This window comes from Alosa sapidissima, chromosome 10, assembly GCF_018492685.1.
Source record: "Alosa sapidissima isolate fAloSap1 chromosome 10, fAloSap1.pri, whole genome shotgun sequence".
Taxonomy (NCBI): Eukaryota; Metazoa; Chordata; class Actinopteri; order Clupeiformes; family Clupeidae; genus Alosa; species Alosa sapidissima.
In genome coordinates, this window is record NC_055966.1 from 24,307,065 (window position 1) to 24,332,989 (window position 25,925).

Consider the following 25,925-nt stretch of genomic DNA (forward strand, 5'->3'; position numbering starts at 1 on the left):
GAAGGAGCGTGCATTGTGTATGGTAGTGGTGCCCCACTGCGTATGTTAATGCTTGTTAATTGGCTGTCCTGTCATGCTGCGAGGCACACAGCATTTCAACAACTCGGCGACCTAAGCGCTCCTCTTTCAGCTCCTCTCGGCCTAAATAAGCCAGGCGTGCTGCTCTCTCTCTCTCTCTCTCTCTCTCTTTCTCTCTCTCTCTGCTGGGCAGTGAGATGGCCCTTTTTAAAGTCACGATAAAAAAGATTCTGTATAAATTCATTCTGTGTTATTGTTAAAGGCTGTGTATATGTTCTACTGTTTTATTCCTATTGCTGTTGTGAATAATTGATAGGTTTTACCTAGGTTTTAACAGTTTTACCTAGTTGAGGAAAGGTGTCAGAGGTGTTGATTATAAATGATTAATTGGCTTTAATGATGAACTGGTCTTGCTTCTGATGGTATGGTTTGTTTGTTTTCACACATGAGACTTCTAATTAAGGTGAGGGTCAATTTACAGCTCTTGTTATTGACAGGCTATAAAAAATGGGACACTTCTATTGATCTTTTGGTCAGAGTGTCTAGTTCCTGACCTTGACCTCACCTTTACCTCCTCCCCTTCACCTGAGCTTTTAATTTTCTTGAGATTCAAATTAAGCTGTTTAAGCATTGCTTTTGTTATATCACATCAGTAATTCTGGACATTGCAAGCTCTGATTGGAGAATGGTTATATAAGCTGTGTGATGATCTGTGCCTATCAGTGGTTTGCCCAAAACAAGTGTATTTTTAACTGCTGATGTTAGAGGCTTGGCAAAGAAATATAACGCGAGTAATTTTGAGGTTCAGAGTATGAGAAACAGCCCAATGTGAAGCTCATTTGAAGGGGGACAGTTCAGGGCACCGCCCTCTTGACTGGCCTCCGTCCTGTCATTGGCTCGTTTACACAAACCTGCCTGCTCTCGCCAGTGCTGTGGTATCAATGTCCATTCACAGCAGCGGGTGTCAAAGGAGACAACAACAACGCCGCATTAATTATCTCTGGCGTTGTGCGCTTGGGTCGTTCACCAAAAGATCCTGGCTATTCTGAAAGAAGCCTTGGACGAGTCGGGTTGCTGGCTCACGCTGGGCAAGCAACGAAGAACTTGGAAAATGTGCTATTAAGTTAATATCGATAATTTATCCTACTCCGTCCTAGAAACATACTACCACCTGTTATGTGAATTATTTTTTATGAAATTATTTGTTTTTATTTAAAGAGAAAACTAATTTCAAGGGCAGATGAAAATTATTTCAAAGATTTTCGCAGATTACGTTTGAGACGATTGCAAAAAAAGGATATCTAAACATGAGAGGATCAACGACTTTTCTGGTTCTCCTGCTGGTCATCTGCTCAGGTAAATGGAATTTAGCAATATGCAAGCTTGGAATTGCGAGTTTTGGGAAGTCATTTCGTCACACCACATGCCTACTTTCTTGTCTAATTAGTTGTGTGATGACTGTCCTAAGAAAAATAATCGCATTGCTAGAACCTTGCGTTATAATGAAAGGTGAGCGAATGGTAGTGTTTATATGCTTTGTCCAGTTCAGGTGAAGTAGGCTGAGGAGTTGTGTGTATATTGCGGTGCTGAAATCATAATGGTTTAGTGTAGTCTATTCTAAGTGTTTTATAGATGAATTGCAACCAATAATCATACCGAAGGATGATCTGATGTCATGAGTTGTCTGCGTCTTCATCTTTAGTTAAGCCTATTTGAACCATATTTTCGAGAGATTATTTCGCCATATCACAAGTAGCCTCTTAAGATTGCGTTTTTTTTTATTTCTTTGTAAATGGAACGCAGAAAACAGTATCGCTCCACCTTCTTGCTGTTAGCGCTTCGCTTGACAATGTGGATAGGTGCCCTAAGATGACTTGGATAACAAGATTCACTCCAATGGCCTTTTACGCAACTTTGTTAATTATTGACTGTAATAAGAATGCGAGTGTGATACCATGCACGGCCTGTTATTACAACTGATATGATTTTGGTAACCTATTAGGCATACGATTTCATGATTTTTCACTCCACGACCATAAACTTTTACACGTCCAGTCTAGTTTCGGGTTCGTGCGTCAGTCCTCATTCTCATTCACAGGAAAACAGGCTGAGGTAATTAAGATTAATTAATGCCCCGTTTAACAATGTCGAGCTACCAAGTACAACTCTTATTTACAGGTTTGTTTCGACAACAGTTTGAATAGGCTACTGCCAACATGTAAACAAACTAAATAGCCTATATAAACTGCGATATATTGTACAATTGACATGAAGATATCAGACCATTTGAATTTGAAAGCTACATTTTATATTTTGCATCTTATAGGCTAATTTGGTTTCTGTGGCGTCTAAAGCCTGCAGAGGCTGAAATTGGCTGCAAGAAGTCTCATGCTACGCAACATACTGTAGACAAAACATTAGTCTATAGGCTATAGATCGACATCCCCACGTCCTCTTTTTTGAAATTTCCAAATTTCTACTTCTACACTATTATAATATAGGCTATGTGTATAAGTTTATAAATGTATGCTAAGCATTATAGGCTATAGCTGACTGAACACACTGGCAGTGTTAGAGAGGCTATTCCTAGTTTGATTTTAGGGACATGTTATCATCAGTTTATAATCATATATATAAATGAGGACATATTCATTCATCTCATCTCATTTCTCACATATTTTAGGACTTATTCTCAGTGTTGTGAAATTATGGCCATGATGAAATATGCTACTGTGAAAATGCTGTGAGGATGAATTGAATACTCTGCAAATATGTTGTCAAGTATATTTGACTAAGACTAGTTTTACATTTGAACTTTAAATGCAGACATGACACATTTGCCTCTGGAAAGTGTGTTATTGAAATGGTATAGGCAGAAGAAAGGGTTGCGTTGGTTTGATTGACGATAGCTGAAGTTGATTTCCAAGTTCAAGTTTTTGGAGGACTCCATCTGCAAAGGTCAACCCTAGAGGTCGACTGAGCAGACTTTGACCCAGACAGTCCCCCCATACCCTCCCACACACACACACACACACACACACACTCACACACACTTACTCACACACATCATCACCACCACCACCATACTTTTATGCCCTCATTTCCATGACACTACTGTGGCCCTTTCCCCCTGATTGAGATCTCAAAGGGGGGTTGCGCAGGGATGGCCGTCAGTAATCCCTGGCCAGCTGCCTCGCACCGTCAACTCAAACACACAAACACTGAATGCTCCAGGCACAGAGAGTAAGTCATAGAGCAGGAAACTTAAAAAACCAACAAGACTCCCCTCTGACTGCATGGCACTAATCCGAAAGATCCACACACAGATAGAATTAGAAACCCAAACAGGAGCCTGCTAGGAAGGCAGGCAGCATCTCTATTCTGCATGACCCATTGTGAATGAATCATGGTAGCCTCCCTGAAGGAATACATTTAGGGGCTATTGAAGCTGAGGTTGTATACGATGTATACCAAGTAGGGGACAGACTATCCACACTGTGGGATTCAGATTGGGACAACACAGCAGTTGTCCCACAGTTTGTTGTACACAGTTTGTGTACCAAAGAAACCATAGATTTGGTGGTGTTCTCTCTAACGTTAATGCCAGAGGATTGGATTTTATTGAAGTGATTGCAGCCAAATAAAAATAATTCCTTCCAGTGTGTTACTTATGATGTTCAAAAAACGGATTGCACCAGACACAATATCAGTGACACTTTGTGAAGAAAACAGATACTTTGAGGCATAGGCAGCAGTTTTTCTGTTTTTAGTGTACAATAAAATATTTTGAAATCCTTTAATAAAGCACAGTGAGAGTAAACCTATTGCTAGTGCCTTTGAGAATTACTCGTGTCCCATGCACTTCCTGCACCTTATGTTCTGATGGTTTTGTGTAGCTATAGGCCTATATGGTGACGTATATATTAAAGAACTGGTGTGCAGTCTGTGCAGTGGCAACTCTGATGTAATTTTTCCAAGTTGCAGACATGGCCATCTCGGTTTGACTCTCTCTAAACTTTGTTAGAAGAAAAACAACAGCTTGACAACACTGAAAAAGGATGCACACTTGGCTGTACACATGAGGCCTTTGTAGTTATCTGAATAAGACTTGTGGTTAGAGGGTGGATTTTGGCCTCCTAAAGTAAAATTGCATATCACTCTGCTATACGGCTATGTTTTTTTAAATTCTGATACATATTTACAACAACATATTTAGTGTTTCTCTCAGATCTCTCTCCATGTTTTCCAAAGGTGTGTCTACAGTCAGATGTTAATGCCAATGTGAAGTATATGGTAAATGTTGACCTGTATGAGTAGAGCTATAGGTGATAAACATTACAAAGGGACTGGAAATTGACTATATGGCTTGTTGGCAGAGACCTTAGTCAAGTTCAAGTTCAGATTTGATGTTGGGGTTGTGGTTCAGGTTGTGTCCCATGGTATCCACTGTAGCTTCAGAAAAAAGAAAGCCAGAAAAGACATTACTTAAGCAATCACAGTCTATCACTCCTCCTGCCACAAATGCTGACCATCTTAATTGCTTGTTAATTGTAATTGTGCCAGCCTCTAAAAGAGTGGTTGTGGGAGTGGGGGGTGACCGGGGGGGGCTGGCAGGATATGAGAAGTGGGCGTCAGAAACAATTTGGGGCAAGTCCCAATCGGAAATGGATGTGTGTTTACACAAACTTCTAATTTGCCAGCAGACGGCCTTAATGAGGACGCACGCTTAAACAATAGGCAGGGAAGACGGCACTGGGGGACTGTGGGCCAGTGCGCGAGGGGAGCATGGCGCCAGCAAAGCAGTAGCAGGGACTTTAACTCCCATTAGGGACACAATGGCCCCACCCTGGGCTTGACTGTCCCCCACTGTGGGAAGGCTTTGAGCCTCCGTCGCAGGCCTGCACACACACCCTCCCCTTCTGATTCATCTACATGGGCTGCAGTCAGATGATGTCTCAGTTCACCTCACAGCTGACTGCTATGGAGATTAGGGGGGAGAGAGAGAGTGTGTGGTGGGGGGTTTTATTGTCAATGAATGGTGTATGGGAATATTCATTCATTCCATTTTTTGTTATAATTTGTCATAATTTTGGTTGTTATGTGTAGCACTGCTTGAAAAGTGTTAGGCATGTGGATACAATTGTTCTTAATTGTTTTTTTTTTTTTTATGTTTGCCTTTGTGGATCAAAATAATTGATCTGAACATGTTAGTTCATCACAGCCCACCAGTGGCCTGCTACAGGGCCTGTTATAAGACATGGGTGACCGAGCAAAACCCAACCACTCAGTCTTTAGATATTACACTGCATGGTCCCATGTTGGGATTGTTATCATCTATGTCAATGTGCACACTCAGCAGAGTTGCACACCAAGCGTTCATTCCAAGTGCATTCCAAATGTTGAATTTTGTCACGGCTCTCACCTTAGTGATGTCTCACTGCTTCTTTTTATGATACTCCCCCATGAAGCCTTTATGGTTCCATAAATGCCATCTGGGTTTGCCCATCTCTTTAATGCATTTAACCCAATCTTGTTTTATGGCACTGTAAAAAGGTGTGTGTGTGTGTGTGTGTGTGTGTGTGTGTGTGTGTGTGTGTGTGTGTGTGTGTGTGTGTGTGTGTGTGTGTGCTAAATCACCCTAGATTCTACTAGGATAGGTTTTCTCTAAAACTTTCCCTGGCCTGTCATGATGAATGACATTGACGAGGGTATCAGACATGTCATTTTCAAATGCTTGTGAAAGTTGATTGCACCCCCCCTCCATCCAGCCACTGCAGACCCAGACAGTGAACCCATATACTCAATGGGAGGATTTACGGGCTGTTTACCTTATCTTTGTCACCCCATAAGCCTATTTTACTTTTCTGAGGGAGTGTGTGTGTGTGTGTGTGTGTGGGGGGGGGGGGGGGGGGGGGGATGGGGGTTTAGTTTAGCAGTGGCCACAATAGACCTTGAAGTTCACGGCCAGTCTGGGGGGCCGTAAACAAAGGGGAGGTGGAGCAGGAGGAGGCTGCATTGGCGGCCATGCGCAAGCTGTCCACAACCGCAGCCCCTCCACCAACTCTCTCATGACCTCTAGGATCCAAGGGTCACAGTCTGTGGATGGGGTGGATGGGGGTTGGGGGACAGACTTTGGGGTCCCCCAGAACCCCCTCTCGTCATTATAACCACCCAGATGGGTGGTGAATTCATCCCTAAACTTGATCACTCAGTCACACTCAGGGTCATGAAGGTCCTATCAGGCTTTAGTAGTGGATGGGGGTGTCTGCATTCTCAATGCATAGAATACAGCTGGGACTGCAGACAGACAAGAGCAAGTCTAATTGGACAAAGGCTCCATTTTATTCAGCGCTTATTGTGAGGGCAGCTCAGTGTGAATATATGTGTATTTTTCTTCAAAGACGGTCGTTCATACAGCTAACAATCGGCTCAAATGACGACAATCAGGTAACACTTCTGAAATGGAAGCTACCTATATGTATATGTTTACAAAAAACCCAGGGCAGTTCCACAAGGGTCCTTGATTTGACAAGGTCCATGTTCAGGTCCAACTTGCAACTTTTTGCACTCCCTTGACATTTCCCTTGTTCCAGCCATATGATATAACAAGGATGACTGAGTAGCTTAGCTTATCCTCGGATTTCACCCCACACTGCTGTTTTACACACTCATTTGAACCCTCTCACCATATGAAGTAGCAGCAATGGCCCTTGCTTTGCCAAAGAGCCACCTTCCCTCTGTGAGATCCTGGGCCTGTTTGCTGCTTAGCCCCTGAATCTTCACTGAGCCACTGAGACACAAAAGCCACGGTCCTCAGAGCTCGCTGTGTGACACAGGCCTCCTTCAGGACAGCTGAATCACACGAGCTGTCAGCTAGCACCTCGGGGGGCTGTGGGCCAGGCCACGGCCCAAACCTGCAGTATGAGAGTCATGCTGGTACACACACAGACACACAAACAGACACACACACACACACACACACACACACACACACACACACACACACACACACACACACACACACTTATGCAAAGATGAGGAGTTAAGAGCAGGGATGTGTTGGGTGATTTGGCACAGGCTGGGGCTGTAAGGCAGCCTGTAATCCTGTTGGAACCATGTCCCCTCCGATCTCACTTGGGACTTTGCAGAAGTAGATGACTATGTCTCTCGTGAACGCTGATGAAAGTTGAAAGCGGTTGAAAGTCGTGCTAAGCACCATGGTTTGGCACTGAACGGAGCTTTAACACAGCTCTTAATCCTGTTGGAACCATGTCCCCCATTTTAATAACTGGGATTTCACAAATGGGTTCTGTTTCATCGCATCATTGTTTTATTCCGTCATTTAGAAGCTTTTGGGAATTGGGATCCATCAAAATGTGTACTTAATGAGACTGAGAAATGGAGACCGTTGAACTTGTACATGCTGGGCGCTCTATTAGTGTGAAAAGCAAACCAGTGTAGTTGTGGCGTTTGTTTGTTTTGGCAGACTGTAGCTTCGGATCAGGGGAGAGCAGTGTGAGAGGGAGAAAGTGAAATTGGCACACAAAGTCGTAAAGCTTAGGCACTAGGTCTCAAACAGCATGTCTTGGACTGGTGCCAAATGTTGTGGAGCTCTGACTTTGGAGTTGGTGTTTGTCTCTAAAGCCATCCTTACACCAGAATACTTGGTGGTAAAGATGGTAAAGATTCTTGAAAGATTGTAGTCTTTTGAGTAAAGCTTGAATGGGGTTCATTAGTTAAAAGACTCCAATCTTTAAGAATCTTTCCCAAATTTGTCAAAGTCTGATGTGTGGGTAGCATTAGATAAATGCTCCATCTCCTCAATCCCATGGGCTGGCAGCAGTGCATTAATAGCTGAATGTTGATGTCCTGATCAAGACCTTGGCCACAGCCTGCTGATCTTTGTCGGGAGTGGAAGAGCAGGAGGAGAATGAAAACTATTCAATGAGCTCTGGGCCTCCAGGATTCAACTTGGGAAGACACTGGGGCTTAAGGCTGCCTTTTAGATTGGTAATGTTCTGCCAGATGGAACTGACACAGCTGTTAGATGGTGCCTGATGTGGTTGTTTTGAGCAGACTCTGTAGAGGTGGTTTTAGATGAAGCAGGGTGATGGTGTCACAACAGGGCTGCTCCCGTTCAGCCTGTGTCAATGAAGGCAGACGGGTCATAGAGTTCAGACATCAGAAAGCATGGAGAAGGGTGAAAAGGTCTCAATTTCACATCTCAGTGCTCAAGTTCAAGTCCACATCCAAGTGCACTGGCCTTTTTGTTCGCTGGGAAAGGGGGGACCAGGGTGCCGGGTGCTAGGAAAGGTCAAGGAACTGAGTCAGTGATTCATAGAACAGAGGGTTCCCCCAAAATGGTGGAGAGAATTGGGGGACGGGCATGTCGGCGGTGATGGGTCAGGGGCGAAGTCTGAGTGATTGGGTGGCATGGGAAAGTCACCTCCAAGTTCAAGTGAAAAGGGGGGTGCTCCACGGAGGCGGAGGAGTAGAAAGGGACGCAGAAAGGGGGCAGATGGTCTCCTCAAAGTGGGGTGGGCTGGTGGTGGGGTGCCTTAGAGCTTGATGGGACTGGATGCAGGGGGGGTGGGGCTAGGATTGGGTGCTATCACTGGACTACCCTCATCTTGATGCAATTGCCCCCCCCCCCCCACACACACACACACGCTCACACCTCCACCCGTCACCTCTACCATTACATTCCCTGTCACCACAACATATCCCCCACCTCTTTTACATTGTTGTGGCCTTCTCTGCTTCAGTGGCTCTATGGCATTCAGGGTCCATTGTGAAACTGTTTTGGTGCTGGTGTGATGGGTGGGGGTTGAGGGGTGGGTGTTGCCTCGCAGAGAATGAGAGGGCTCAGGATTCTTTGGAGGGGGTCCCTAACATAGCCATCAATCAGGCTGAGGCAAAGTCAAGTGCAAGTTCGCCTTTGGAAGAAAAAATGGACGCAAACAGTCCCCTCTCCATCCATTTTGTGGGCCCCCCTTCTGTGCTCTTGTCTCCCACTTTTTAATGCAAACACCCCCGTCCCCTCTTAGAATGAAGCTGTCACCAGTGCACCCAGCAGTCGGCCTCTCTCTCTCTCTCTCTCTCTCTCTCTCTCTCTCCCTCTCTCCCTCTCTCTCTCTGTCTTGCTGTTTTGCTCTCACATCCACTCTGTCCCTCTACGCCCTTGTGGGAAATGAGTTAGTGTGTCATGCCTTTAACCCTCATTCACTAACTCTTTCACAGGCTTTTAAGCTGCAGGTCTGCGCTGTGAGATCCAGCCTCATGTGACTCCAATGAAGTCGCCCTTTCTCAATCTCCAATTAATAATAGTGATTGCCCATCTGAAATTAAGGTGCTATTAAGCAAATGGCCGAAGCCTTGCCTGCCATGGGGCAGTATCTGATTGTGCATTAAGGAAGCCAGACGGGAACCTCCTCCCTCCTGAGCCCTGTACATTTGTCATCTGCATGACTGGAATACATAGTTCTAGACACTAATGTCTCATTGAAACAACATTAGCAACTTAATCTTGGTCACAGAACCACTGGAAAGTGGAATTCACTGTCCTCCATGAAATGATGGTAGCATCTTCAAAGGCAAATGCATTTTTATTCAAGAGCATGTCCTTTCCTTTAAATGGTCAGGCGGATGATAGGGCTTTTTACCCTTTACCTTTACAACCTTCTGTGTGTAATTAATAGAGCTTGTTAACCCCCTAATTGGTGTTGCCGTGATTACACGCTCCTTTGTGTCTCTGGCCTTAGGTCATTTTCTTCAGAATAATATATGAATGGGGAAAAAATTCCTGATCAATGATGAGTGGCCTGGTGTGTCTGTAATCAATTCTCTTAATATGACCCCTGCATTCCTGCCTCCCATTCTAATTATCAGTGGAAGTCGTAAAGCTATGTCCTTAAAGTCTTTATTGCTCCATAAACCGAAGATACATGGCCAGCCAGACCCTCAGAATCACAATGTGGCTGAGGCCGTAAAACTGTGTGAGTCCCTCTGGAACATGAGACACGTTGCCATAGGATCTCTTTCCATGTAGCAGAGTGGTGTTAGATTAAGTATCAGCCTTGTTACAGTTTAGTGACAGCGGGGTTAGTATCTCAAACATCCCTTCCATCTCTCCACCTCTCTTAACCCCATTCCCGTTTCCATGCCGATGGTAACATCTTTGTGCTGTTTGGCAGCAGGTCATCCTCACTCCCATCCATCTTTGCTCAAGCCTCCCCCTCATCAGCAGCATGCCACCACCGAGGCTGACATCATCTCTTTCCTCATCTTCCTCTTCATCATCCCAATGCCATGGCATCACTGCATCGCAGGGCTCCGCCATTCATCAGTAGCATCATCATGTCATCAGCATGTCAAGACCTGCACCCCTCCATGTCCTAACACCACTATCGACATGGAGGCCCGTCATCCGTGATATCACATGACCATCATCAGCATGCCTGTCCACGGTGTCCAAGTGAACCCTGTTCATAGTAATGGTAGCAGTTCCATTACAATCCACGGTATGAGATTGCATCTATCAACTGTATCATCAGCATCAGCAGTTTAACATGTGATATATGCTATTGGCCATCTGCCTTTCCCAATACATTTCTATTGACAATATATTTGCATTTACATGTATTCATTTAGCTGGCGCTTTTATACAAATACTTTTATCCAATGCAAAAGGAGACCTTAGAGTACAATAAATACTATCTATTCATACAATACAAGATACCTAGAGGATGGTGGTGCAGACGTTTAAGTGACAGTGAGAGAATGTCCAGCACCTGACCTTTGTGTCTCTCCTCTGGTCCCCCAGCGCTTAGCCGAGCCTCAGAGTTAGCGTTCCTGAAGGAGCCCAGTGATGTCATCGCCGTGCGGGACCGTCCACTGATGCTGGACTGTGAGGTGGAGGGCGAGGGGCCCATCACCATCACCTGGCGCAGGAACGGAGTGGCCGTGCCCCTGGGCGTGAGGACGGAGGTGCTGCCCACCGGCGCGCTCCTCATCCGCAGCTTCCAGAAGCGCAGGGAGAGCAACGAGACGGACGCCGGCGAGTATGAGTGCGCCGCCCAGAACCGCTACGGCATGCTAGTCAGCCGCAAGGCCCGCGTCCAACTTGCATGTGAGTATCGGGGGGAAATCAATACCAACCTGTGAACGAGTGTGTGTGTGTGTGTGGGAGGTTGTGTGCATGCATTGTTTTACCTTGAAATATATTTATTGCTTTGCTTACCCCAGTTAGCTATTTAAAAAAAACTCTCATGAATTTGCTCTACATGTATGGATTATGTTATGTCAGCCATTTCTAGCATATACAATCTGATTTTATTCAACTGTTGTTAAAAATAGTAGCAGTAAATATGTCCTGTACATTTTATGCAGACATGGCTGCACCAGCAAACTCCCTGGGCTTGTAAATGTGACATTATTTGAGCAGGATGTTTGTTTTCGAATGCCCTTGTATTTACCTCTCTTCCTCACCTCACGGCTTTAAATCACACCTGACAGTGCCCCCTCCCTCCCTCCCTCTTGACTTTATGGTAGCAACTCCTCTGTTTGCCGTGGATATTAATGTCCTCTCCTTCACACTAAAACCCCTTTGAAGAGCAAACGACCTTTTCTCTACCTCTTCTCCTCTGACCCTTCCCATGGTCAAATAAAGTGACTGAAGGGGCCAGAGGGGGCTTATGGGATTGCTGTCTTCCTTGCCATTGCTTTGACTAGGCAAGAGGTTGCCATGGAAATACTCCTTCATTTGGCAAATCTGCCCCAACCTTTATTGATCACTAAATCGCCTCACTGTTCTGTTAATGGCCATGAACTGATTAAGTATATGAGGAGGAGGAGGGTGCGCTTGTTTCATGCCGGGTTTGGACATGCATATAAATAAGCTTCTCTCTTTTTGTGTGCCCGTCTTTTCGTTTTTTTTTTTTCCCATAACACAACAGCGCTGCCCAAGTTTCACACACACCCAGAGTCCATGGCTGTGGACGAGGGAGGTGTGGCTCGGTTCCACTGTGCTGTGAACGGAATCCCCGAGGCCAGTATCACCTGGGAGAGGAACAGGACCACCCTCAATACGGACAATAGCAGGTGAGATACAAGTCCTCATCTCACACACACACACACACAAACACACACACACACACACACACACACACACACACACACACAAACACACACACACACACACACACATTCTCTCTCTCTCTCTCGCTCTCTCTCTCTCTCTCACACACACACACACACACACACACACACACACATACACAATCACACACACAATCACACAAGTACACCCACTCTCAAGCACACATGCTATAGTGGTAGGATGGCCATTCTGAACACACACACACACACACACACACACACACACACACACACACACACACACACACACACACACTGTGTACATCATGGGCTGCAGTCTCATATATCTCTCTTTCTTGCCTCCTTGCAGGTACACTCTCCTCCCAACAGGCATCCTGCAGATCACCGGCGTGCGGAAGGCAGACATGGGTTTCTACCGCTGCATGGCTGTGAACATCGCCAACACGCGCTACAGCCACGAGGCCCAGTTCATAGTGACCGGTAATCCCACTTCCTCTCAAAAGAGCACGGCGTCCAGCAGGCTCCTCTGAGACACTGGTTACTGTAATATAAGCTTCTTTGTCTTTCTTATCATCTTTCACTCTCTCTCTCTCTCTCTCTCTGTCTCTGTTTGTCTCTCTCTCTTTCTCTTTTATTGCAGCTGCGGGATCTCGCAGTTACAAGGACCCGGTGATCCTGTCCGGTCCCCAGAACTTGACCATCAACGTCCACCAGACAGCCATTCTGGAGTGTATCGCCACAGGGAACCCCCGGCCCATCGTGTCCTGGAGTAGACTGGGTAAGAGACACGTTTTACCCAACCACCTCACAGCACTCTGTATACTGTGCACACATAAGACATTTACATTTACAATTACATTTACATGTATTTATTTAGCAGCCGCTTTTATCTAAAGCCACTTACAAAATGAGGAATAGCATTCAAGCTACAATGTAGAGGAGGTCTTGGGTAACAATTAAGACTACAACAATAAATACTACTAATAATAGGTGGTAGTAAGGCAAGACAAGAATACTGAAGACAAGACAAGACGACTGAAGCTCCATTTTGATTGCAAGAGATTAGACCATGGGATATTCATGTAACTCAATGATTACAGGTGAAATCACCGTTGGAGACAAAGATAAACATATTTTCACTTTTGAAGCGACAAGCGACTGGTGACCAGCAAATTGCCAGTATGGTGTACAGCAGCTTGACTGGTCACTGAATCCCAAAAATGCCACCCTGTGTTTTGGCCCATTCAATTAGCTATTGAGCCCCGTTGCTGAACCAGCAGGTGGACACTCATGACTGGGAATTACTTAGAGCCTCTGAGAGAGAAGCCACAACATGGGAGGAGTTTCTCCATCAAACTGAACTTTGTCAGTCAGCTCTGCTATAAAATGTCTGGTCACTCCCATAATTTGGACACTCCACTCAGAAACAGGAGATGAGAATGTGATCTAGTGGTAGATAGACTAGACCAAATTGCAACATATCTATTTATATAAGTTTAGCTTCTGTATCTAAGTGTAAACACTAGGACTTAGTGTTTATGTGTACAGTGCATCATAGCAGATATTATCAACATGATGGATATTCTCTCATCTTTAATAGTTTGATATGACTTATGAAAACAGAGTGGTGTTGTGAAATCAGTCAGTGGTCAGTATGTTGAGACTAACCATCTCTGGTCCTCCGTTGAGCAGATGGTCGCTCCATTGGAGTGGAGGGCATCCAGGTGCTGGGTACGGGGAACCTGATGATCTCGGACGTGTCGCTGCAGCACTCGGGGGTCTACGTCTGCTCCGCCAACAGGCCCGGGAGCAGGATGAGGCGTACGGCGCTGGGCAGGCTTGTTGTTCAAGGTAAGTCCTCCGGTCGACACACCCAAAGTTTGACCTGAGACACGTATCTACACATCAGGTCATATATTTAGCTTGCGCATTTAGAAAGATGCTGTGATGTCAGGGGTGTTCAGGTTCAGGTTGTCTGACCATTTCTTTTGGACAGCTTCTCTGAGAGCAGTGTGAAAGATCCTTTAGATATGTACATTTAGAGACTATAAGCACTTTAGGTATGTGGATATAGCCGTATATACAGTATATTGTTAGATTGCTTTTGTTTATATTGTTACACAGAGTACTTTCATATTTTTGGACATAACATAACACAATACTGTAATGGTGAGTTACTTAAATTCTTTCAGTGCTCAGCTTCAGAAATGCATTGAACAAAGCATAGGCATTATTCCTTAGTGTACAGTATGTTTGCTCCATGTCTGAGATGACCATTAAGGGATGTGTATGTTTGCTCCATGTCTGAGATGACCATTATATATATATATATATATATAATATGGGCAAAGAGGATGCACATCTCTGTCTGACTCAAACTGTGTAGTTTACTGCCAGAAGGAGCTAGTCTTTTGTTACAGATGCACTCAGTTTGGTTGTGGTCATTATTGTCCCTGAAGCCAAACCACTCAACCATCTTACTCATACAATGCACACACACACACACACACACACACACACACACACACACATAAAAACACACACATACACACACATACACACACACACACACACACACACACACACACACACACACACACACACACACACTTACGGACAGGTAACACGGAAGGGGGGATTAATGAGATGGGGGCAGTGAATGCAGGCAGGCCAGGCTAGATTAACCTGGACTGGATGTGACCGTGACCTCAGGGGTGAGTTGAAGCCCTTCCCCCATGACCTTCGACCTTTTCCAAAGGGGACTAGCCCAGCCCAGATCCCATTTTATAATTAATGGTGGACGCTAGGATCCAGCTGGACCTAGATAATGGACTATATGGATTTGATGCTGAAATTACCCAGCTCAACTCTGACACCATTTATATTGCCCCTGCAGTCCCTACTCCTGGTGTTGTAGTGAAAAATGTGAAATTTCATTTGTGGTTGAAGGCATTGGTGAATGAGCATATTGTTGTAGGATGTGCGATGTGTGTCATTTGATTTGCTGAATCTCTGTTTGTCAGATACATGCCATAACCAAAGGGCTATAACACTCTTATTAGAAGCATATTGTTGCAGCAGGGTTTTTTTGGTTATTGCATGCACACACACAGACACACACACACACACTAAGAAAGCGAAAGAGAGAAAGAGATGAAGAAAATGGACACACACACACACACACACATGCTCACATGTAGCACATATTGGTTCTCTCAAGGCTGTGTGGTTGTATCCATTAGATTTAAGCTTCATTGTCCATTCCCTCTTGCTCAGTCAATCAATATCATTCACTATCAGTCTTTCACAATCATATTGGCGCTTGGCTTCACCCCTCTGTTGGAGGAGGTGCTGACTAATGTATTCATTAATTTATTGATTGACTTTGGTAAAGAAACAAAGAGCCTGACCATTGCTCTCTCACATTTAAAGTGGAGTTGCCTTAAACATGGCACACACTTGTATATTATCAATCAGCTGTTTGGTCCTTTTCAGAGAAAGTAAGAGAGTTATCCTCAGGAAATGAGTGTAGTAAAAACCAGAGCAGAGAAGCAAAATGCAGAATTGAAACTTTATTCTCCGCATCAATATTTTTCTGACAGTATATGTCCAGGTATGAAAGACAATATCTAGGTATGAGATAATGCTTAATGCTGGCTAATGTTGGCTATTCATGTATGACATGTGGCTAAATGACTATCTCCAATTGTGGAAGTATCCAATGGATCAGTTCCACAACGGATTTAAAACATTGTACAGATTATGACCTCCCATTCTGATGGCATTAGATTGGGATTTCATGAGACATTTTCCTGAATTGCATAGGCCTGCAATATTAAACCATCTGCTCTATGAATTCTGTCATATTCACACCCTGACCATGAACTTGAGCAGTGTTTAATATCAGGGCAGGCCTCATTAGCATATGCAAGTCCAGACACAATAGAGCAGCGTGATTTTAAGAAGACGTTCACACGCTCACACAGCCGTGCATTGCCCTGTCTCTGCACCTTGCCTTTGGCCTGTCTGGCCATATTTGGCCCCCGTCTGATCCTGTCTGGCCCTGGTCATGGTGATTTGGGTGTTGGGTCGGCACAAGCTGAGCATGTGTGAGTTGACCCACCCTGACCTGGCATGTTGCAATATGGGAAGGGACAATTGGTGGCCATCTGCGAATGGAGAAGATGAGATGAGATGAGAGGACAGGAAGACAAATGACGTGTTGGCCTACGTATGCTTTAACCTGGATGGCAAGAGTTGCCATTTGCTTAGTTATCACACTCTAAATTCTGGGAAAAGGAGAGTTTTAGATGGGTAGTTATAGGTGAATAAGAGCTGTGTGTGTGTGTGTGTGTGTGTGTGTGTGTGTGTGTGTGTGTGTGTGTGTGTGTGTGTGTGCACCAGAAAGAGTGTGGTGGTGAGAAATCAAGGGAGAAAAAGAGAATAGAGGCAAAGCAGCGAGGAGGGGGAGGTGGAATAATTGCATCTGAGTGAAGGATCACCCCTCACCTCTGACCCCTGACCTTCTCCACAGAAGGCCCCCAGGAAACCATGCGTGCAGAGGGGGTGGGGCTAGGATGAAGGGTGGGGGTGGGTGGGACGCCTAGGGAGTGGATGGGCGCTTTTGGTTGCAGCAGGCTGAGGTTCTGGGGTGGAGGGTGTGTGCGCGTGTGTGTGATTGATGGCTCTTGATACAAAATGGGGGGGGGGGTCCCTCCTCACACCCTTGTCACCAGGGTCTTCAGGGACCCCGTTACTGTGACCCCACCCCACCGTCAGCTGTGCTGCTGTGCTGTGCTGGGGGGAGAGGCAAACAGAGGGGACAGCCAAGTTCATGGTTAAGGGCTGGACCACTGAGAGACAAAGGCAGATCCGGGCCGACCATTGTGTTTGCACAACAGCTTATTTCTAAAGCGTGTCTCTGCAAATCCCCCCCATTTCCCAGGCCTGCCCGACCCACGTTCTCACACCAGAAGTGAGACCTGGAGATTCCCACTCAGGGATGGGAGAATGGCCCGGAGGGGGCTCAGCAAAGCCTCGGAGCAGTATGCAGGGAGTCATATTCAAAGTCACACAACTGAAAGGTGGCGGCCTTAGGATCGACACATAGAGGTGTTTTAGACTCGGATGAATATGGGCAGTAGCATACAGAATAGGCACACACACACACACACACTACACACTCTCTCACACACCCACACAGATTTCTGCTGTTGAGAAGACAAAGGGAAGCAATGCCTGTGCTTGCTTTGCCTGCACCTCTGTTTGGTCATCTCTTCATGTAATAGATGGTATTGGTCCAGTTCAAGTGTGAAGTGCACTTGAGGATTTGAAGAGATAGAAGAGATAGATTTACAGCATGACGACTCACACACACACACACACACTTACTTACACAATGGGATTGTTACCAGACACAGACCCCCTTCTCCACTAGTGCTCTCTAGACTGTCGTCCAGCTTGGGCATGCTCAGAAACCCTAAAGTGGTGGCCATTCACACTCACAATGGACCCATCTATCCTGCTCTAGTGGATAAACCAGCAAACCTGCTCCCTCACCCTAGCTCCCCCGCACTCTACACACACACACACACACACACACATGCACACACACGCACACACACGCTCATGCTCTCGCTCTGAAGAGGCCTCCGTTTGCAAACACACTCACAATGGACACAACCCCAACGGGTCAGCCAGCACTGTGTCTTTTTTTGAGTGTATGTGTGTGTGTTAGAGTATATGTCTGTCTGTGTGTGTGTGTGTGTGTGTGTGTGTGTGTGTGTGTGTGTGTGTGTGTGTGTGTGTGTGTGTGTCCTGCTAGCTAGAGGTGTGCAGGAGAAAAGTAGCCAAGCAGACAATGCTGTCTGAATGGACAGCTGAAACTCTTCAGTACATAATAGGACTAATAACAGGGAGTTCCACATCATGATATGAATGCAGAGGGGAGAGTGCATTATCAACCACAGAGCAGTTTCCACAGGTCATTATGACATGGGAGAGGTTGTTGTTTTGATTATTCCTGTGTACGTGTGTGGGGTTTTGCCTGCTAATGGGAAAAGATCACAGTGATGATTGTAGGGATACACATGATGTTGATGTTGACGTTGACATGTTCAAGCAGTGGGTTTAGAACCTGAGCTAATTGGCATCTTTGGGATTTTCAAGGACAAAACCATTATGTTCTCTTGAATCCTTCCAAGGAGATAGAGATGGAGAGAATGGGATTGGTCTCACTTGTGTGCATAATCCCGTCCCTAAAGAAAGCACCATACCTCGCATTATTTGATGAGTCTTTGGCTGTGTGAATGTCCCTTTTTCCAAGCGGCCCAATGAAAGAAGGGCCTTACGGGTTTGAGAGCTTAGAGAAGGTGAAGGGGAATAAAAATCCATCCTGCAGGTGATTAATGGGCTCCACTCAAACAGGCCTCCCATCAGACCCACCCCCTCCCATCATGTCCCCTCTCCATCCACACACACACTCCCACCCCCACCCCTTTGCCCCCTCCTCCACAACACCCCCATCCCCTCACCCCTGGACCCCTCTTCCCAGAGTCCTTACAATGGGCTTGTGAGAGGCCTCAGTTTTACGAGGGCCAGTCAGTGGCTGTATATCACAATGAGAGTAGCGGAGGCAGCGTTGGTGGTGGTGGTGGTGGTGGGCGTGGTGGATGTGGATGTGGATGCTCCAGGTTGCGCGTAGATTCCCGGCTCCCATTATGCCGCGGCTGAGAGGGGTGTCAGGCCATGAGAGCAGGGGAGGCATCTGCCCCCCACACTGGCTGGCTGGGTGGGTGTCACATGGGAGCTCGACAGCAGCGCACATCAATTTTGGCCTTAATTTGGAGCTCAGGCCGCACTGCTGTCACTGGTTGGGGTCCAGTAATCAGGCAGATTGGGCTGCATTTGAATCAGTGTCCATTGTTATTTGAACAGTAGCTTAAATGATCAGATCAACACTATAAATGTAAATCAGGTTTCTAGGCCAAGTATACTTGCGTATACAAGGAATTTGGTCTCTGCATTTATCCCATCCATGAATTAGTGAGACACACAGAGCACACAGTGAACACACAGTGAGGTGAAGCACACTGGAGCAGTGAGCTGCCTTGCTACAGCGGCACTTGGGGAGCAGTGAGGGGTTAGGTGCCTTGCTCAAGGGTACTTCAGCCATTCCTACTGGTTGGGGATCAAACCGGCAACCCTTCGGTTCCAAGCCCGAAGCCCTAACCAGTAGGCCACGACTGCCCCATAATTGGACCCATAACTGCCCACGACTGCCCCACTGCAATTAAAGAACGTCTGAGGTTAGATGCTCTGCGGTGCTTGGTTGATTTGGAGAATCAAGAAGAAAGGCATAAGAGGGTCATGGTGTTCTGGTGCACTTTACTTTACCTCAGTTTCATTTGAAACATTACACTAACTTCACCAGTTGTCTACTCTTGGCCTTTTTATAATATATTCCCTTCCTGACGACTCACAAGCTTTACACCCTCTGTTTCTCTCACAGTGAAAGGAGACATCTGTGCTGCCCCCTAGTGCATATTTTAGGCTAGTGCATCAAGGCAATGGAAGTTCATCTCAGGCGTTTTATATTCTCCCTTTCTCTTTCTCTCAGCTCCCCCTGAGTTCCTGCAGTGGCCGCAGTCTGTGTCCCGACCACTGGGTGGCAGTGCTGTGTTCTCCTGCTCAGCCCAGGGAGTGCCAGAGCCCCACCTCATCTGGCTCAAGAATGGCAAGATCCTAACCCCAGGAGACAATGTCAAACTCACCAACAGCAACAGGTACAACACACATACAGTAGCTATCCTGCTACTGGTAAATAGATAATGTGACCTAGTATGACACTGCATCGGCAAAGATCCATATTATCGCAGTGTGGAAATTTACTCATATCTAACTTATCAAATGCCTCAATTAAATGTATTCATCAACTTAATTAACTATAACAATAGAGCGACATTAATATACACATATCAACAGAGTGCCATTTGCCTTTATTCAGTGGCATGCTAACACACTCATTCCTCCTTCAGCACCCTGGCTGTGACCCGCATCACCCCAGAAGATGAGGCCATCTACCAGTGCATCGCTGAGAACAGCGCCGGCACCAACCAGGCCAGTGCCCGTCTGGCCGTGTCCATGTCCAACGACCTGCCCCAGGCACCCCAGGACCTGATAGCCACCCCGCTGTCCACCACCAGCCTCCAGGTCGCCTGGGCTCAGCCCACGCCCGAGATCACCGACGGCATCATTGGATATGTGCTTCACATCCGCATGCTGGGAGGTGAGAGAGAGAGAGAGAGAAAGTGTGTGTTTGTGTCTTTGTGTGTGTGTGTGTGTGTGTGTGTGTGTGTGTGTGTGTGTGTGTGACTAACAGAAATGATTAAATCCCAAGGATATTCACAGATTTACAAACGGAGAGAATGAGATGGAAAGAGGAAAAAAAGAGCGCACAGAATCCATGCGATATTAATGTCGATATTAACCGACATGCGATATTAAATGTGATTTTAATTCTGTCTCCTGAAGCAGTCATTGTTCAGCCCCTTATTATTTCTCCCCTGCCAGAGCCCGACAGCAAAGAGCTGCAGGAGGCAGTCAGTAAGACCACCTTCAAGCACGAGTTTGAGAACCTGGAGCCAGCCACCACCTACTCCATCTACCTCAAGGCCTACTCTCCACTGGGGGCCAGCCAGCAGTCCAACACCATCATCACCACAACACTAGGGGGCGGTATGTAGCAGTTTCCTGATTGCATCCCTCTTTCACTAGTGTTGTTGTGTGCTCTGGTTGATATGGAGATATGAGGGTATTATCTGAGACACTGACAATGCATTTTGTGAATATAATAAGTAAATAAAATTACTTTTACGGCATATTGTAAATATTGAATATTCTATTCCACGAACAGCACCCCAAAAAAACATTACTTGATATCTGTTGCTATATTTCATATCATTCAGCTTCATTGTTTATTTACTTTTGTTTTGTTTAACCCTCTATAACCTCTCTACCCCCCCCCCCCACCACCACCACAGTTCCCACAATGCCGAGTTTCTTCACCAAGGTGCTGAATAAGACGGCTATGCAGGTGTTCTGGGAGCTGCCCAGCAAGCCGGGGAAGGTGCAGGGCTTCAAGCTCTCCCACCGCATGGTGCCCGAGGAGGACTTCAAGGCCCAGGAGCTCTTTCCCAGCCACATCAACACACACACCATCTCACACCTCGGTCAGTCCAGCCAAGCAAAACCCATTTCTAATGTTGATACCAATACGCCTTATTCACACGGTGGCCATTGTAAGCCCAAACGAGACTATAGGGCAGTGTTTCTCAAAGCGTGGTCCGGGGACCACTGGTGGTCCGCAAGCTATCCCAAGTGGTCCGTGACGTGGTAAAATATAATATAAATGAGTTGTTTGCAATATTGAACCAACTTGTATGTAAATCCTAACAGGTCTGCAACACTGCCTATGTAAGCTATGCCAGTTTAAATCATATGAATCCTCTGACACAATAAGCAAGGTGCAAAGACAATAAGCAAGGTGGTTCAGTGAGTAGGCCTGTTGTGTAATATACTGTTGAAGTAGGTCTACTTTTTTTTAGCTAGGTGGTCTGTGAGGTTTTTTTTATTGGTTAAGTGGTCCTTGGTCTGAAAGATTGAGAAACACTGCTATAGGGTATGCAAACCATAGGATTGTTGTGTTCTATGCATTCACCAGTAGGTGGCTGGAACACGCTAATGATCTTATAGTCAGTGTACCCCATAGCCTCCTTTTAGTTTACACAACCCACAAAGGCTATGAACCTAAGAAGTGTCTGTTTACCACTTTATGGAGCAACCTGAAAAATGTTGTGACATAAATGCATTATTTAAAAAAAAAAAGATTTTCTAGCATGCACTCCATGTTCATGTATCAGAGGTCGTTGCTGCATTTTGAGTTCTTCTTTGTGAATTCTAGTTCTGATTTTAACATGGCTCTCAAAACTCTTTCAGAGCCTGCAGCAGTGTATGAAATCCAGCTGGTGGCCTACAATGGCAACGGGGACAGCATCGGCAACAAGCGACTAGTATCTCTGGCTGAGAGCGGCACCAGCGCCAAGGCTTCCAATGGTAGGTGGTAATCGCCTAAACCTTATGGGAAACAACATCTGGTGTATTGTCCCTAATACTACACTAGGGGGCACTGAAATAGCAATAATGGCCTCCAACTTCTGATCCTGCAGTGCTGTTAGTGCCTCTCAGGCAGTTTAATGGGGATTCACTGTGGGGGATTTTAAGTGCACTCATTTCAACCGAATGTGCTTTGACTCTCATCCAAATTGCTTACTCTGAATGTTGAGTCATTCTGCAAAACAACACACACACATCCTGAGTGTTCCCTGGTAGTGCTTGTTTGTTTACACAACACTGATTGCAATTAAGGATATTTTTGACACTGCTAAATGTGCCTCAACATGATACACCATCAGGGGACCCTGTAATTCCAGGTTGGATGCAAAGCATTCTTAGATAGCCTGCAGAATTTAATGCAACAAGCACCGACACTGTTCTGACATATTTGCTCTCTGATGTGCGTATGCAGGAGGGCAGAGTGTGTGTAACTGCCAGCAGGACAGCGACGGCTCCATGACTGGCATTGTGGTTGGCATTCACATTGGCATGGCCTGCATCATCTTCTGTGTGCTCTTCCTCATGTTTGGATACCGCCGCAGGTAAAAAAATAAAAATAAAAATAGAGACTAACTCTACAGACAAACTACAAGGTTACAGCACTAAGTTAAGATACACTGCTGTTGCTGATGTCTTTTCCCTTTTCATGGCATAAATGTAACGTTGTGTGCTGTTCTTTGGGCAGTTTCTTCTGCAGGAAGGGGACCCAGGACAGCTGGGCTCTGCCCCAAGCAGGGGGAGGACAGGTGGGGCTGAGGGAGGTGGTTCCCAAACCAGGAATAGTCTGTCCCACAGAGGCCATTGAGTTAGTGCTGCAGGTAAGGACCAACCTCACACATACTGTACACCTTAGGTTATTCATTTCTCTTCCTTCTTTCCTTCTTCCTCTGTCTTTGTCTCTCTCTCTCTCTGTTTCTCATTCTCATGTACTCCCCTACAGATACACAGACAAAGACAGACACAGACACAAACACAAACACAAACACAAACACAAACACAAACACAAACACACACACACAGACACACACCGTACGGACACTCCTAGAATGTTACAGATATCATGATACACTCCCTGTACAGCTCCCTGGTCCTCACTTGTACACAACACTAAAGATAACGGCATGCCCTTCATCTGTTGACATGATGCTTGAGCAGCAGCCCTTGACCGCTGTCCCTCCCCTTCCTCTCTCTGTCTCTCTGTTTCTTGCTCACAGAGGCAGAACTCCAGTCAGGGGAGGACTGAAGAGGCCCAGCCAGGTCTGGCGCAGTGCCAGGTCCTGATTGAGCAGCAGCCAGGCGGTCAGCTTGGCACAGGCACTGGTTAGGGGTGGCAACGACACAACCTCACCCTTTACCCCTTTCACCCAACCTATCCCGTACCCTCCCCCACCCCCCCCCCCCCACACACACTGTATTTTGCCTAACCCCCCTGGTGGCTGCGTACACAGTGAGAGCTTCTCCACATCCACTGCCCACCAAAGCCTTAGCCTTGCAGTAGTCTGACCATACAGAGAGAAAGAGAGATAAAGAGAGAGAGAGAGAGAGAGAGAGAGAGAGTGAGAGAGAGAGAGCAGTCTCTTGTAGCTGCGTCTATGATATTGAGAGCAGGATCTTATTCTGGACCATCCTGGGTATGCCAGAGATGCGCATGTAACCTGATGGGCTGAATAGAGTACTTTGTACCTCAAACCATTTAATGTTATGAATGTAATAGGAGTACCTGAGGAGACAGGCAGTGTTCAGTTTTTCAAAATACCTCAGATCTTCTGGTCTGAAGCCAAAGTGTGATTTCAAAACACTCTTTAGTCCAATGCACAGTATCTCATTATACTGAACAGATTTCATTTAAATTATTAAAATGGAAGGTGACATCTTGATGATTTGTCTCTGAAGGTAATGAGCGTTGCGCTTCTTCTTCCACCATACTGCATGACCCAGGATGTGTCTGTCAAAACCAAAATAGTTGTTGAAAACCTGCTCGCTTTAGAAATGTTCTTGCCACTGGTGCCGTACTCTTCAACATTCAGGTTGTACCAAAAATACAGACATACTGAGGCCTTTAAAGAGTTTATAATAATACTAATACAGATTCTACAAATTATTGGATGTGCGTGACTTGATACGATTAATGGATGAGTCTTCAGTTTTTCTCTTTCAGTTCAGTTGTTTTAGTGGTTTTAGTTCAGCTTTCAATTAGCTGATGGTAGTCGTTAAGTGAAGTGGTACGTTGTAGATTGCTGATGGGTCTACTAAAGCCTTATGGACCCTGACTCGCATGATTGTCTCACCATATTAGCCTCGAGGCAGTCTGGTCTGGAGGAGTTCTCGACACAGCCACCACCCTTTCCTTTCCTCTCCCGTCTCTTCCTCTCCTTCCTCCCTTTTTGCCCCCTTCGCTGCCTGCCCACCAAAACTCTTTACCTCCAAAGATAGCTACCTCAGCCTGACGAGAATGTCGGAGCTATCAAGGTAAACCATTTGCCTGTAATGCTGCTGGTCAAGCATACCTACCTCAACCAAAAGCCCTGGGTGTCTTTCTGCCTCCTACTGCTTTTTTTTAATTATTATTTGTTGTCTGCCAAGCCAATGCCAGTGCTCTGTGTCAGCTACCACAGTCTGGGTAGAGAGGGTCTCTCTCTACCTGCCTCTGCCACCACTAGCTGTACCTGAGCCTGCCTCTCTGGGAAGTCTTCACTTAGCCACTGCCAGCTGTCATGGATCTGGGGCATCCGGTGACAAACCAAGGAGGGTCATGTGATGTGTACAGCCATGTTTTTTCCCCTCTGCGTCCCATGTTGATGATGCAGCTGCTGTGTCCAACCTTGCTGTCGTGAGCTGAAGACGTGAAGTGCTCTTTGACAGCATTCATTGATCCCATCCTCAGAGTGGCAACTCTGACATCTTCCATCTTGTCAGTTGGGAAGCTTTGTGCGGCTGGTTCAACACAGTTACAAGAGGCTCTTCTCGACTGGGACGCCCTCCTACGCTTCACGGCAGGAGGAGAGGCAGAAATGAATAGCAGATCTGCACAACATGTCTGTCCCATAAGAATACCTGTTCCACACACACACACACACACACACACTTACGCACTCACACACTCACACGACATACCTGCTGCTATTGTCGTGTTATGACAGAGATGACACTCTTAGGGGACACAGCCTGCCAGGAGAAGCTACTGAATAAGATTGTCTACACACACACACACACACACACACACACACACACACACACACACACAAATACAAGCAGGAAAGTATGGACATGAAAGAAAGCCTTTCACCAGCGTTGGTGCACCAAAATGCATTCTTGCCCTTTCCTGCGTCTTCAGAGAAGATAAAACAATACTGGTTTGCCCATGAGATTTTTTTAAACTGTTGTTTTCTTGTTCTGGAAACTTAATGTTGTTTTGAAGAATTTTCCCTAAGCCTTTGGTTAGGTTTCCATGGGGATTTTATTTCTTTATACTATTTGTCAGTACTGTTGCTTTTGAAAAACACCGGGCATTATTCTGATGCTAGTTCGATTTACAGACTTCTCTCTAACCAACCATTCCAAAAGCTCAGCGAAAACCATATTGAGTGATATCCAAAGAAGTTAAATTGTTATGGTTT

General features: G+C 45.9%; 1 protein-coding gene across 1 annotated transcript; it reads left to right on the forward strand.

Annotated features, from left to right (window-relative positions):
* Positions 1-1,299: 1,299 nt before the first annotated feature.
* LOC121720758 (immunoglobulin superfamily DCC subclass member 3) lies at positions 1,300-24,528 on the forward strand. Its single transcript, XM_042107155.1, has 15 exons — positions 1,300-1,374; positions 10,212-10,538; positions 10,841-11,146; positions 11,973-12,117; positions 12,485-12,615; positions 12,776-12,913; positions 13,828-13,986; positions 19,754-19,919; positions 20,172-20,422; positions 20,707-20,871; positions 21,177-21,365; positions 22,132-22,248; positions 22,721-22,850; positions 22,994-23,126; positions 23,523-24,528. The coding sequence occupies exons 2-15, from the start codon at positions 10,457-10,459 to the stop codon at positions 23,631-23,633; spliced, it is 2,223 nt and encodes a 740-aa protein (XP_041963089.1). The 5' UTR covers positions 1,300-1,374; positions 10,212-10,456; the 3' UTR covers positions 23,634-24,528.
* The last annotated feature ends 1,397 nt before the right edge of the window (positions 24,529-25,925 follow it).

What these genes read in the sequence shown, in the direction of transcription:
- LOC121720758 (XM_042107155.1), top strand. Translation starts at nt 10,457, where the DNA reads ATGACCATCATCAGCATGCCTGTCCACGGTGTCCAAGTGAACCCTGTT. An exon ending in CTCAATACGGACAATAGCAG is followed by an intron (nt 12,118 to 12,484) that starts GTGAGATACAAG and finishes GCCTCCTTGCAG; the next exon opens with GTACACTCTCCTCCCAACAG. An exon ending in GGGCAGGCTTGTTGTTCAAG is followed by an intron (nt 13,987 to 19,753) that starts GTAAGTCCTCCG and finishes TCTTTCTCTCAG; the next exon opens with CTCCCCCTGAGTTCCTGCAG.